Source organism: Entelurus aequoreus, linkage group LG09 (assembly GCF_033978785.1).
Source record: "Entelurus aequoreus isolate RoL-2023_Sb linkage group LG09, RoL_Eaeq_v1.1, whole genome shotgun sequence".
Classification (NCBI taxonomy): domain Eukaryota; kingdom Metazoa; phylum Chordata; class Actinopteri; order Syngnathiformes; family Syngnathidae; genus Entelurus; species Entelurus aequoreus.
In genome coordinates this window covers 75,192,139-75,207,857 of record NC_084739.1, presented here as the reverse complement: position 1 = coordinate 75,207,857, position 15,719 = coordinate 75,192,139, and the positions used below count along the sequence as shown (strand labels likewise).

The following is a 15,719-nucleotide window of genomic DNA, read 5'->3' as shown; positions in this document are numbered from 1 at the left end:
AACATAACTACAGCACCCATAAATTCAAATGTACGCTCTTTTCAGCCAATGTAGTATTCTTGTGTGTTCTACTGTAGATGACCGCCGTGTTTCTTAACCATAGGGCCCATTGTTGGGCCGCCAGTGCTCCCGAGAGGGCCACCAAAAAATGTGTTTCTCAGCTCATGTGGTCCGTATGGGCCGCAGCAGGTACTCAATTGTAATACAGTTTTCCACCACTTGTGGCAGTCATGACAATATCAAACAAACAAAAGAAGTCTGGAGCTAAAGTAATAGAGAAGTTTCTTTAGTGCAAAAATTATGACTAAAGTGGTGAAGTTGTATTTTCATTTTCACTTTAATTTTTGTGACAGTTTAGTGAAGAAACCTATTCATTATTTATTTAGTTTAAGTAAATTCAAATGCAAATAAGGAGCAGGAGAAAAATGTGATACGTGTAAATATTTGTATTCCAGATGTAACCTTTCTCTGATTATAATCCCTCAGCTATTAAGGCAGAAAGGAAATGTCAACACAAGCGTGGAAAACACTCAAACAAAGTCAACAAAATAGTCAAATCACATTGAACACTTAACAATAAGGAATATGTAAGAAATGCTTCATGAAGTGTAAGAAAATAGTGAAAATGTAAACAAAGAGAAACCTGAGAGGAACTTTTTTCTGCAGGTTTAGTGGCAGGAAGTCACGGCTGTGCTCTAAAGGGTGAGCGGGCTAAGGTGGTGTGGTATTAGCGGTCTTGCCTTGCATCATTTACAGACCGCATTGGTCTGACTACAGTCCCTTTTGAAAAAATCCAAAAAAGTGCCATACTGTCCAGGTGACTTTCCCTCTTTTATCCACAATTTCTTCATTTGGACTTTCTCTTATCACTCCATGCAAAGAATCAACCAAACCTGATAGTTGATACTGTCACCTGATTAGCTGTTAGCGTGTCACTCCCACTGATCTGTGATCACTTCCTGTGTTGCTCGGTTACCAGAGAGGAAGTGTCTTTGTTCATGCAACCAACCTTGCTTCCATACTTTCGCTTTCTCATTGAACGTTTTTGTCTAACACATTTTGATTATTTTCTATCGCAAAATATATTAATATTTTATAGCCCAGCCTTAAAGCAGCACTAAGTAACTTTTCAACCTTAATAAAACATTTTCATAACTTTTGGGACAATACATGGACTTCCAACTGTCATGGCCTGAGGGGGTCTGTATCGCTTTTACTGGCACATAGCGACTTTGAGGAGTGTGGCAGGAATCCTGCCACACAAAAAACTAGTTTCCTCTAGTTCAAGATGCAACAGGAACGTGTGAGTGTGGCAGGTTCCTCTTGGGGGAATAATGTGGCCAATGAGATTATCCCCAGCTGCTATCCGTAACCCGTCTGCTTCAATCCCAAATATGGAAATCAAATGGTCTGGAGCCATTTTTTAATTCCAATAATGGTTGAGAGGGATTAAAAAATGCCCTGCCAAGAAATTTCCAGGCTCTGACAAAACAGCGAGACCGCATCCCATCTGTCACCTTCCACACATTGGGCTAATTCAGTGCTTCTTGATTATTTTCTGTTACACCCCGCCCTAGGAAGAAGAAAACATATACATATATATATAGTCTAGATTTCTGTGGTTTATCCGTTATACAGTGCTCAATACCGGGGTAGAGCGGAATATACGTTAGGTCAGGAAAAAACACAGAGGCTATTTCATCCCCACAAGCCTGTTTCGCAGGAAGTGTCTGTGGCTGTTACATGTGTATATATAGGGTACATTACGTGGGGGTGTGGCCATTGTTACACAGTAGTGCCTTGCTTCTGTGCCGGCATGATGAGACCAGTTTGTTACGTTTGTTTAAAGTGGACATGCTTGGGTGGTATATAAAAAAAAAAAAAAAAAAAGTATTTCAGGCACAGGTTAAATATTTTAGCTGCACTGTTGTATGGTGAGCTATATGCGACAATTCGCCATTTGTGATCAATTTTATCGTCTTTAAGAGACCGTATGTATTTACTCAGCTCTGTAGCGTTCTTGAGTTGGGGCCTACGAAATGATACTGTGTGATTGTTATAACGGGTTTTAAAGGTGTTTTCTGTGAGTCCAATGTATGTCTCTGTGTTTGAGTTGTCCTTGCTGGTGACAGCTGATGTTTTTAAGCAGTTTCCGTTGAGTGGTAAGTTAATCCTTTGTCTGCAATTGCAGCTATCTGTGGAGTTAAGAGTCGTGAGCGGTTGCTTGTCTGTGAGTGCTCAGGATCTTTTTGTTGTCGTTGACTCACACAACAAAAAGATCCTGAGCACTGAAGACAGAGTTGTTGACTCACACACATATGTGTGTGTGTGTGTGTATATATACACACACATATATATATATATATATATATATATATATATATATATATATATATATATATATATATATATATATATATATATGTATATGTATATATATATATATATGTATATGTATATGTATATATATATATATATATATATATATATGTATATGTATATATATATGTATATGTATATGTATATGTATATATATATGTATGTATGTATGTATGTATGTATGTATGTATATATATATATATATATGTATATATATGTATGTATGTATGTATGTATGTATGTATGTATGTATGTATGTATGTATGTATATATATATATATATATGTCTTAATTAGATTATCCAAAAAATAGTGCTCGATACCGTGGTAGAGCGTAATATCTATGTGTGGGAAAAAAATCACAAGACTATTTCATCTCTACAGGCCTGTTTCATGAGGGATTTCCTCAATCCTCAGGAGATTTTCTCCTGAGGATTGAGGAAATCCCTCATGAAACAGGCCTGTAGAGATGAAATAGTCTTGTGATTTTTTTCCCACACATACATATATATATATATATATATATATATATATATATATATATATATATATATATATATATATATATATATATATATATATATATATATATATATATATATGTATATGTATGTATGTATGTATGTATGTATGTATGTATGTATGTATGTATGTATGTATGTATGTATGTATGTATGTATGTATGTATGTATGTATGTATGTATGTATGTATGTATGTATGTATGTACAGTGGGGCAAAAAAGTATTTAGTCAGCCACCCATTGACAATCAATGGGTGGCTGACTAAATACTTTTTTGCCCCACTGTATGTATGTATATATATTATGTATGTATGTATGTATGTATGTGTGTATTTACATATGTACTGTTTACGTGTGTGTGTGTGTATATACACACTACCGTTCAAAAGTTTGGGGTCACATTGAAATGTCCTTATTTTTTAAGGAAAAGCACTGTACTTTTCAATGAAGATAACTTTAAACTAGTCTTAACTTTAAAGAAATACACTCTATACATTGCTAATGTGGTAAATTACTATTCTAACTGCAAATGTCTGGTTTTTGTTGCAATATCTACATAGGTGTATAGAGGCCCATTTCCAGCAACTATCACTCCAGTGTTCTAATGGTACAATGTGTTTGCTCATTGGCTCAGAAGGCTAATTGATGATTAGAAAACCCTTGTGCAATCATGTTCACACATCTGAAAACGGTTTAGCTCGTTACAGAAGCTACAAAGCTGACCTTCCTTTGAGCAGATTGAGTTTCTGGAGCATCACATTTGTGGGGTCAATTAAACACTCAAAATGGCCAGAAAAAGACAACTTTCATCTGAAACTCGACAGTCTATTGTTGTTCTTAGAAATGAAGGCTATTCCACAAAATTGTTTGGGTGACCTCAAACTTTTGAACAGTAGTGTGTGTGTATATATATATATATATATATATATATATATATATATATATATATATATATATATATATATATATATATATATATATATATATATATATATATATATGTATGTATATGTATATATATGTATATGTATATATATATATATATATATATATATATATATATATTTATTTTTATATACATTTATTTTTATATATATATATATATGTATGTATATATATACATTTATTTTTATATATATATATGTATGTATATATATATATATAAATGTGTGTGTGTGTGTGTGTGTGTGTGTGTGTGTGTGTGTGTGTGTGTGTATACAGTATATTAGTATTATACACCTCTGCATAACATTATATCCTTAACATTAAAGAAAACAAAAACTTACAACAAAGAATAATTGTATTAATATTGTTTATAACAAAATATTTAAAGTGCATCAAATTGCCGTAAATAAAAATAAAAATAAATCCTTAATTCAACTATAAACATTTTTGACCAACTTGAACCATTTGATAGTGAAAAAATTAAATAATATAAACTCAAAATTCAGATTAATCAGCAAAATTAACTCAGGAGCACATTATATAAAACACTTTAATCTACTAAACAAAAATGAATAAAACGTTTTAATATCAAAATGAAACTTTTAAACACGCTAATGTTAATTCAATGAAACTGTCAGCATAATTTGATGTAAAAAAAAAAATCTAAATAAAAAAACTCAGTTACATAAATTCAATATGACAGAGATACAAATAAACCTCTATACACAACATAATAGAAAATAAGACAAATACTGTGCAGTGGAACCTCGATTTACAAACTTCTTTGGTTCTTAAACATGGTGTGTACATCAAAAAGTTTGTACAGTGAAGCTGAGTTCCCCTTAAAAACAATGTAAACATGAATAATTTGTTCCAGCCTTGACAAAAGTCCCTCTTTTAGTGAAGGTTTGTACACAATATAAAGTACTATACATCAAACAAACATAACCAGGAGGTGATGGATCAACTTTCTGTTTAATAACAACTGACAGTGTTGTATGCGCTGCCCTGGCAACACACACACACACACAAGCCCCTCTCAATTGATCTTAAAATCCTAAATAAGCATTTAAAAGTGTATAATCCAACAACAGTGACAGGCGGAGAATAAACACTACAGTACATTTTTGTGGTCCCCTTTATTTTGAAAAGTATCCAAATACATTTTGGTATCAGAACAATGCTTGTCTAATCTTGAACAAGTTTTTGCTGAAAACAAAATTTTGCTGTACCGCTACTTGTGCAACGACAAAAAACATCCTTCCTTCCTTCCAAGTCCAGTGTCTTCGCAGCTAAAACCTGCTTCGTCAATCCTTCCATACTCCTCGCAAATACTGTAGTCTTTTTTTTCTTTAACCCCACAGGCATTTGCTCCTTTTTGGGACTCATATTGATCAAATGGAAAAAGTTGTCAATTGGGGGGAAAAACACACATTAAATCGTGACCGCCTCCTCTGCAATGTGGAGCCCTGCATTTTGCCTGCCAGGCGATCTTACACAGATACATGGTTAGCACACGGTTTGTAAATCGAAACGTTTGCTAATAAATCGAGGTTTCACTGTACTGTGATACATGTAAGACATAAATAAAAATGAATTTAGCACTTTGTTTGATTAAATATGTAGAATATGCTATGTCGCGAGCAGTGTTGGGTTAATTACTGAAAACCAGTAACTAGTTACAGTTACTAGTTACTTTATTTCAAAAGTAACTCAGTTACTAACTCAGTTACTTACACCAAAAAGTAATGCGTTACTGTGAAAAGTTACTATTTAGTTACTTTTTCTTTTTTTTTAAGGCCCCCTTTAATGCCCTTTTGGCCTTCATTTCAGTACTGTTATTGCACTGGAGAATAATACAATCTGTTGATCAACTTGACATGCATTTGCATCACTGAACTCTGCTAAGCCATGTGGTCTACATACAACACACAAAGACAAAGATATGTTTCAAAGGGCCAATTTGTTTCAGGCCAGAACAAATTGACAAAACTATTTTAAATGGCTGCAACATAACATACATAAGTAACAAACAGCATAATAACAACATAGCTGTAAACCAAGGAAGGCACACACTACATACACAAAGCCTAACCAGGCGTTTTTTTCTCTCAAGGAATTCTTAAACACATTTCCCCAGTTTTAGTTTAGAGATAAGGAAAGATTGGCCTGGCCCACTAGCATCCCTCTTTGTTTGTGAACTTTATAGTTTATACATTTAGAGTGATGTGATAATCAAACACTCTAGAAGTCTAGAATGAAAGAGCAATAGTATACTGTATAAGAGAATTCACAGAGTGTGTGTACCTTTAGTGCTGAATGATGAGCAGAGGCAGAGTTTTGAGTGTTTTCTTTAGCTCGCTTTCTATTTTTATGTACTCACTGTCCAGGTGCCATTTGACGCCCGGTATCATGCTAATTAGCTGTCTGAAATCGGGTGACTCCACTGTAGAAATAGCCTGCATGTCTTCTAGCACACACGCTGCAATGGCTCTATCAATGTTGTCCTGGCTAGCAGTGCCTTGTTAAAATCCAGCCGCTGTTGCTTAAGGGGTGAAGTGTGTCTCTCTTTACTAGTTTCGTCGAAGCATGTTGCTTTTGTAGCTGTTTCAGCAGATTTGAATTGCTAGGATAGGATCTTTGATCCAAGACACAACTTACATTTAACTAAAATGTTATTTTCTTTGTGGTCGACAAAAGAAAAGTAGTGAGAATATCTCCATGTAAAGAAACTCGGCTTCGAGTAAACACAGACACGCCCCCTCCCACACACACACATACACACACACACACAGAGCGCGCCTCTTCTCCGTCGCCTCTTCTGCAGCGCTCCAATAAAACACACTCAGATCTTCTCAGTTTCTAGCCGATACTACATAAAAAATAACGTAAAATAACGCAGTAACGCATCATGTAGTAACGGTAACTGAGTTACTGAATATAAAAAGTAACGCGTTAGATTACTATTTACCGCCGAAAGTAACGACGTTAGTCCCAACACTGACTGTAACACATGTAAGGCATAAATAAAAATGAATTTAGCACTTTGTTTGATTATATATGTAGATTATGCTCTGTTGCGAGGGACAAGCGTACTTGTTGTATATTGCAAAACAAAAACAATGGGATGAATTTCACTCCGCTTTCCTACTAGACTTTTATTTTGTTGATCCTCAAACCAGCCAAGAAGATGATGAGTCTGGTGAGCGGCAAGAGCGACGCGGACGCGGCCTGCACCACCTCGCCCATCAGCCTGAGAGTGAAGAGGAACAAGAAGAAGTTGTTCCGGCCACAGATCTCCTCCCCCATGTCTATGCCGTCGCACCTGGTAGGTGGCGTGCAGTGGCGTCGTTGCCATGGCAACACACAGTAGCCTGACACCAGTTGTTCTTGCTGTTGTAGATTGTCAGTAACGCGAGCGAGGAAAAGGAAAGTGACCATGCGATCTTAAGGAGGTGTCTTCGCTCCACAAAGCTGAAAACATCCACCTCCTGAAGCCAGGTGCATACCTCTCTTGCCTTTTATTGAAGTGTTGTTAGCCTAGCATGCTAGGCAGGAGTTATGTGACCCTAACACTAGTCTTAACTGTTTTATTGAAGTTATACTGTATATGTCAACTTGTGCAATTTTTACAGAGTTGTGTCAGTTTAGTGTCACGAAGGAAACGCGTGTTAGCTTGTAAATAACTCCTTGTCACTGAATCCCTGTGCACTTAAAACTTCCTGTCTTAAAGAGGTGTCTTCGCTCCGCAAAGCTGAAAACATTGAAGTGTTCTTGCCGCTGTTAGCCTAGCATGCTAGGCAGGAGTTCTGTGACCCTAACACTAGTCTAACTGTTTTATTGAAGTTATATTTCAATCACATGCTAACGCTAACTAGCGCTGACTTTATTTGAATGTTTCTCTGTCAACTTGTGCAATTTTTACAGAGTTGTGTCACAGTTTAGTGTCACGAAGGAAACGCGTGTTAGCTTTTAAATAACTCCTTGTGCACTTTAAACTTCCTGTTTGTTCTCAGACAACCGTTCTTTCCTCATTAAAACGTTTGGGTGGTTTTTGCTTTGACTTTCTGGCTGATTCCATGCCAATACTTGCCAACCTTGAGACCTCCGAATTCGGGAGATGGGGGGGAGGGCGGCAGGGTTGAGACGGGGTTGTAGCGGTGGTAGCGGGGGTGTATATTGTAGCGTCTCGGAAGAGTTAGTGCTGCAAGGGGTTCTGGGTATTTGTTCTGTTGTGTTACGGTGCGGATGTTCTTCTGAAATGTGTTTGTCATTCTTGTTTGGTGTGGGTTCACAGTGTGGCACATATTTGTAACAGTGTTAAAGTTGTTTATACGTCCACCCTCAGTGTGACCTGCATGGCTGTTGATCAAGTATGCATGCATTCACTTATGTGTGTGTGTAGAAGCCGCATATATTATGTGACTGGGCCGGCACGCTGTTTGTATGGAGGAAAAGCTGACGTGACGACAGGTTGTAGAGGACGCTAAAGGCAGTGCCTTAAATATTGTTGTCCGGGTGGCAATCGGGAGAAATTCGGGAGAATGGTTGCCCCGGGAGATTTTCGGGAGGGGCACTGAAATTCTGGAGTCTCCTGGGAAAATCGGTAGGGTTGGCAAGTATGCCCATGCCACGTGTTCACGCCGCTGCGTCACATGACCTCATCAAACAGGAAGTGGATGCTTTTATTTGTATGTCGCCCAACCCCCTCGGTAACATAATGACATCATTGAGCATGTGCCGCTAACGACAGTTAAAGTCTGCCATTAAAAAAAAAAAGCTTGTCAGCATGTGACGTGGGAGGGGAAATTACTGCCAAAACTCCAAACACACAACAATGTTTCTACTCTAGCCCAACGATTCACAAGTTAAAAAAAAAAAAAATTTTCTTCAATTTAAAAGACGATTTGCAAATTTAAAAATAAGACTACTTACAAGGAGTAAAAAAATAGTTTGAAAAAGGAAAAACTACGTTTTCTTCAATTAAAAAAGCGTTATTTTGCGCATGGTGCCGTCCGCCAAAAATAAAGAAAAAGCAGGGTGGGGAGGTGGTAAAATGGCGCACAGAGAGGGGGAACTTACAGGTTGAGCATGTTTCCCCTTTTTTCTCTTCTTAACTTGAAGAAAATAGTTTTTTTTTAACTTGTGGATCGTATTTACAATTGAAGAAAAGCCTTTTTTGACTTGCGAATTGTTTTTTTAATTCAAATAATTTTTCTTCATGCAAATTATATGTTGGATTGAACAAAATGTTTTATTTTTTACTTGCAAATTGTTTCTATACCTGCGAATAACTTTTTAAATCAAATATATATTGTTTTATACTTGCCAATCGTTTTTCAGTTGAAGAAAATTGTCTTTTTACTTCTGAATTGTATTTTTAATTGAAAAAAATAGTTTTTATACTTGCAAATCACTTTTTTCATTGAATATAAAGTTTTTTACACTTGCCACTCCTGTTTTTAATTGAAGAAAGTCGCTTTTATACTTGCAAATAGTTTTTCAATTGAAAATGTTTATACTTGCGATTTCTTTTTTCAATTGACAAAAAAATGTTCATACATGCAAATTTTTTATACTTGAAAATCGTTTTTTTTAATTGACAAATTGTTTTTATATTTGCGAATCGTTTTTTTAATTGAAGAAAAATAAATATTTACTGGCGAATCGTTTTGTTTGCAGAATTTTTTTTTTTAACCTGCAGATCGTTTTTTTCATTGAATATACATTTTTTTCATATTTGTGATTTGTATTGTTGATTTTAAGAAAATTGTTTTTTACTTGAAAATCAAATTATTTATTGGAGGAAAATCTTTTTTTTAATTTGCCCATGTTTTTTTAATTGAAAAAAAATGTTTTCATACTTTCAAATCAGTTTAATTGAATATAATGTTTTTTACACTTACCACTCATTTTTTTAAATTGAAGAAAGTCGCTTTTATATTTTAAATAGTTTTTTAATTGCACACAATTTTTAGACTTGAGATTTCTTTTTTCAATTTCCAAAAACATGTTTTATACATGCAAATTGTTTTTATACTTGAAAATCGTTTTTTCAATTGCCGAAAATTGTTTTTATACTTGCAAATCGTTTTTTTAATTGAAGAGAAAAAATAAGTTTACTGGCGAATCGTTTTATTTGCAGATTTTTATTTTTTTTAACCTATGAATTGTTTTTTTCATTGAATAGAAAATTGTTTTTGTATTTGCGATTCGTATTGTTAATGAAAGAAATTTAGTTTTTTAAAATTGAATTTTTAATTGAGGAAAATCTTTTTTTTATTTGCAAATGTTTTTTTATTTGAAGAACATTGTTTTTACTTGCCAATCGTTTTTTTGATTGAATAGAAAATATTTTTTATATTAATGAATCGTATTTTTAATTGAAGAAAAATAAATATTTACTGGCGAATCGTTTTGTTTGCAGAATTTTTTTTTTAACCTGCGAATTATTTTTTTCATTTTTTAGAAATTGTTTTAATATTTGCAATTCGTATTGTTAATTTAAGAAAATTGTTTTTTACTTGAAAATCAAATTTTTAATTGGAGGAAAATAATTTTTTTATTTGCCCATGTTTTTTTAATTGAAAAAAATTGTTTTCATACTTGCAAATCACTTTAATTGAATATGTTTTTTTACACTTGCCACTCATTTTTTTAAATTGAAGAAAGTCGCTTTTATATTTGCAAATAGTTTATTAATTGCACAAAATTTTTAGACTTGCGATTTCTTTTTTCAATTGCCAAAAAACATTTTTTTACATGCAAATTGTTTTTATACTTGAAAATCGTTTTTTCAATTGAAGAAAAAAAAGTATACTGGCGAATCGTTTTTATTTGTAGATTTATTTATTTTTTACCTACGAATCGTTTTTTTCATTTAATAGAAAATTGTTGTTATATTTGCGGTTCGTATTGTTAATGAAAGAAATTTGTTTTTTTTAAACTGAATTTTTCATTTAGGAAAATCTTTTTTTTATTTGCAAATGTTTTTTTATTTGAAGAACATTGTTTTTACTTGCCAATTGTTTTTTTGATTGAATAGAAAATATTTTTTATATTAATGGATCATATTTTTAATTGAAGAAACTGTCGTTTGAGTAAAACCTTTTTGTGTAGTTTTGGCAGTAATTCCACACCGTAAAGGAGTGCGTGACATCACGGCGGTCGCTATGGCGGTCGCACGGCAAGGCGGGGCTCGTACACTATCTTGAGCGCCTCGTGCACGCCGGCGGCAGACAGCTGGCGGTTGATGTTGCGGTAGCGGCAGCGCAGCAGGTTGGCGTAGGTGGCGCGAAGGTCCCGGTTGAAGAAGGCATAGATGAAGGGGTTGATGAGCGAGTTGGCGTAGCCCAGCCACAGCAGCGTCCTCTCCAGCCACAGCGGCACGCAGCCGCACGCCGTGCCGCACACGAAGGGCCTGGTGGTGGACAGCAGGAAAAAGGGCAGCCAGCACACGATGAAGGCGCCCACCACGATGCCCAGCGTGGCCGCCGCCTTCTGCTCCCGTTTGAAGACGGACTGGTTCTTCCTGCCGCGCCGCCGCTGTTCGCCGCTCTTGAGGAAGCGGGAAACGCGCTGGCCGCACTCGTCCTCCACCTCCCGCTGCAGCTTCAACACCGCCGCCACGCAGTCCACTTCCTCCTCCTCCGTCTCCCGTGCGCTCCCCGTCTCCGCGGACGACTCTTCGCGGGGGAAAGCGGCGATGGTGTGCTTGGCGGCGCTGAGCTTGGCGGCGCGGTAGATGCGCGAGTAGGTGAAGAGCATGACGGACACGGGGATGTAGAAGGCCACGGCAGTGGAGTAGACGGTGTAGCCCACGCCCTGGCTGATGAGGCACACGCGCCCGTCGTTGACGTTCTGGGCCCAGCCGAAGAAGGGGGGGAGGGTGATGGAGGCCGACAGCAGCCACACCCACGCCACCGTCAAGGCCATGCAGCGGCCGTTTTGACGGACCGGATACGTCAGCGGCTTGGTGATGCCCAAATACCTGCTGGGGGGAAAACACCTGCTGTCAGGACACCAAACGTTTGAACGGCCGCGGCACATTCTACAAATCATATTTCAAAAAGTGGACTAAAGAAAAGTTGCAATGTTGACTTTAAAAAGACACTGATCCAAAAATAATAATGAATAAAAATCTATTGAAATATTCAAGGCTCCAAATACTTAATGTGAAATATTCTACTTGGAAATGTTTTGGGGTAAAATATTTCATATTTTGTGTTTTTGCCATAAAAAGACAAAACAAAAAAATCATGAAAACTTCTAGTCAACGGATAGATCTGAAGTTGAGCTCGAGATTTAAACCTTGAAAGTAAAAAAAAAAAATATGACTTAACACTTATGGGTGGGGCCTCTTTGGAACCCTAAAAATTTTAGAGGGATTGTTTTTTAAACTGTCATAGTTCAAAAAATAATAATTAATTGTAATTAATATTGTTATGAATTATTGACCTATTAAGGCTCCAATAAACTAACCTGACTCTAGCTCAGCGAACTACAAGAATCTGGCAGGAGTCAGGATAACAATAAACAGGTGTTCTTGAAAAGCCATAAAACACACTGAAACTAAATAAAACTTTACACCAGCAAATAGATCTGAAGTTGATCTAAGGATTTAAGCATTAAAGTTAAAAAGTATAAATGACTTATTTTAACACGTGTATTAGTGGCAACCTTTTGGATCCTCTATTCATTTTGGTGGTACTTTTTTTTTTAAACTGCTTTGCTCAAAAAATAATAATGCATCCAAATCAGTGTTATGATTTATTGACCTATTCAAGGCTCCAAATACTTCATGTGAAATATTATACTTGTAAATGTTTTGGGGGTAAAATATTTCATATTTTGTGTTTTTGCCATAAAAAGACAAAACAAAAAAATCATGAAAACTTCTAGTCAACGGATTGATCTGAAGTTGAGCTCGAGATTTAAACCTTGAAAGTTAAAAAAATATATGTACTGTATATATGACTTATTAACACTTTTATGAGTCTATTTGGAACCCTGAGAATTTTAGAGTTTTTTTTTTAAAACTCTCTGTTCAAAAAATAATAATGAATTGTAATCAATATTGTTATGATTTATTGACTTATTAAGCCTCCAATTATCTCACATCAAATTTTACACTTGAAAATAGTATTCGGAAAGATAATGTGTGTTTGCCACAATAAACTAACCTGACTCTAGCTCAGCGAACTACAAGGATCTGGCAAGAGTCAGGTTAACAATAAACAGGGTGTTCTTGAAAAGGCATAAAACACACTGAAATTAAATAAAACTTTACAAGTTGAGCTAAGGATTTAAGCATTAAAGTTAAAAAGTATATATGACTTATTTTAACATGTGTATTAGTTGCACCCTTTTGGATCCTCTATTCATTTTGGTGTACTTTTTTTTAAAACTGCTTTGCTCCAAAAATAATAATGCATCAAAATCAGTGTTATGATTTATTGACTTATTCAAGGCTCCAAGTACTACTTATCAAATATTCCAATTTGACATTTTTTCGGGGGGGATTTTTTCATGGAAAACAGGGTTTTCTTGAAAAAAAAAAGGGCAAAAAAATACTTTATATTGTCGGATACATCTGAAGTTGATGTGGAGATTTAAGCGTTGACAAAAATGTATATTTTATATGTATGTGTATGTATGTATGTGTATATGTATATATATATATTTTTTTTTAATTATTATTTTTTAAATATATATTTTATATGTGTATATATGTATATATATACTGTATGTATATATATATATTTAAAATGTATGTAATATATACTGTATATGTGTGTATGTATATATATATATACATATATATATAACACTTAAATCTGTAGATCAACTTCAGATTTATCTGACAATATTAAGTTGTATTTTTTTGTTTTCTGTCCTTTATAATAAAGAAAACCCTGTTTTTATACATAACATTTATTATATATAATATATGTGTATATTTATATATATGTATATGTATGTGTGTATATTTATATATACATATTTATATGTATATCTATGTGTGTATATTTTTATATAAATATATGTATATATATGTGTGTATATTTATATATATACATATTTATGTGTATATTTTTATATATATGTATATACTGTATGTGTGTATATTTATATATATGTATATTTGTGTGTTTATTGATATATATATATATATATATACATATTGTTTATATTTATATATGTGTATATTTGTGTGTTTATTGATATATATATATATATATACATATTGTGTATATTTTTATATATGTGTATATATATTTATATGTATATATACTGTACATGTATACATACGGTATATATATGTTTTTATACTGTATATACGGTATATGTGTGTATGTATGTATACGGTATATATATGTGTATATTTATATATCCATTCATCCATTTTCTACCACTTGTCCCTTTTGGGGTCACGGGGGGTGCTGGATCCTATCTCAGCTGCATTCGGGCGGAAGGCGGGGTACACCCTGGACAAGTCGGCACCTCATCACAGTATATATGTGTGTGTGTGTGTGTATATATATATATATATATATATATATATATATATATATATATATATATATATATATATATATATATATATATATATATATATATATATATATATATATATATATATGTGTATGTGTGTGTGTGTGTGTGTGTGTGTGTGTGGGTGTGTACACGTACAGGTATATATAAATACACACACATACATATATATATCATGTATGTGTGTGTATATTTATGTATGTGTTTACATATATATATACAGTATATGTGTGTGTATGTGTATATATACGTATATGTATATATAGTATCGGATTTCAAAATGAAAAATATTATGAATGGCCCCCGCAGGTTTTGATTATGTGTGCGACCCTTAGTGAAAAACGTTTGCACAAAACATCTGCAAGCGTTCCTCACTTGGCACCTTTATCCTGATTTGCACCAAAACAACTCCAAATAAAAGTTGAATTGGTGTTTACCAGCAAAACCTGTGGGGGGGGGGACCTTGGTCACGTGCCACTCGTACAGGTAAAGAAGTTGTGTTCCCGCACCTGTCGATGCTGATGGCGCACAGGGTCAAGATGGAGGCGGTGCAGCACATGACGTCCATGGCGATAAAGACGTTACAGAACCAGCGGCCGAACCTCCAGCGGCCGCCGCTCAGGTCCGTGACGTTGACGAACGGCATGACGGCCACGGCCACGGAGAGGTCCGCGGCGGCCAGGGAGACGATCAAGTAGTTAGACGGCTGCCGCAGCTTCTTGACGGCGCACACCGAGATGACCACCAGCAGGTTGCCGCCCACCGTGCACAGCGTGAGCAGCGTCAGCACCGACCCGATCACCGCCTGCTCTGCGCGGCCGCGGCTCAGCGTGGGCTCCCCGCAGCCGGTGCCGTTGGACTCCGCCTCCGCCGAGGCCACCGCGTCCAGCAGGCGCGACGTGAGTTGCCCGAACGGCACCGGCAGGTCCGGAGGTCCCGTGCCGAGCCGCTCGTCGATCATGGTCCCGTTCCTGGATCCGACCACGACCATCCTGTGGAGCCGTCCCCACCCCCTGCGGTTTTAAGCGCGCATGTGGGAGGCGTGCGTCTGCGTCTGCGTGTGCGTGTGCGTGAGAGACTCTCCGCCAACTTTTCGGGGCGCGCGCATTTTCATATGTGTTGAGTGGGCGTGTGACGTCATCACGCAAAGAGTCGCACGCGCCGAAAAATAATTCGGCGTTAAAAAGTTCCAACAAAACCCAAATTATATGACTTACTTATACTTTTATTACTTTGTCCAGTTTTCGGCAGGGCGGGATAGTGTGAGTTTTGGGAAAATACTGTCAATATTCCAAAATTAATAATAATAATAGATTTTATT

At 35.8% G+C, this 15,719-nt stretch overlaps 2 protein-coding genes across 2 annotated transcripts in view; one reads left to right on the top strand and one right to left on the bottom strand.

Moving 5' to 3' along the window:
• The window catches only part of LOC133657742 (kinesin-like protein KIF20B), a 50,489-nt gene extending 42,588 nt beyond the window's left edge, over window positions 1-7,901 (top strand). Inside the window, exons 31-32 of the mRNA XM_062059405.1 lie at window positions 7,027-7,172; window positions 7,247-7,901. Of these exons, the coding sequence (XP_061915389.1) occupies window positions 7,027-7,172; window positions 7,247-7,339 (239 nt within the window). The 3' untranslated portion in view covers window positions 7,340-7,901. The remainder of the gene's footprint in view (window positions 1-7,026; window positions 7,173-7,246) is intronic.
• Window positions 7,902-9,913: 2,012 nt separating this feature from the next.
• Window positions 9,914-15,388, bottom strand: LOC133657744 (5-hydroxytryptamine receptor 7). The gene is made up of 2 exons (XM_062059407.1): window positions 14,908-15,388; window positions 9,914-11,834 (listed from the first exon to the last, which is right to left on the bottom strand). The coding sequence occupies exons 1-2, from the start codon at window positions 15,357-15,359 to the stop codon at window positions 11,015-11,017; spliced, it is 1,272 nt and encodes a 423-aa protein (XP_061915391.1). The 5' UTR covers window positions 15,360-15,388; the 3' UTR covers window positions 9,914-11,014.
• Window positions 15,389-15,719: the final 331 nt, after the last annotated feature.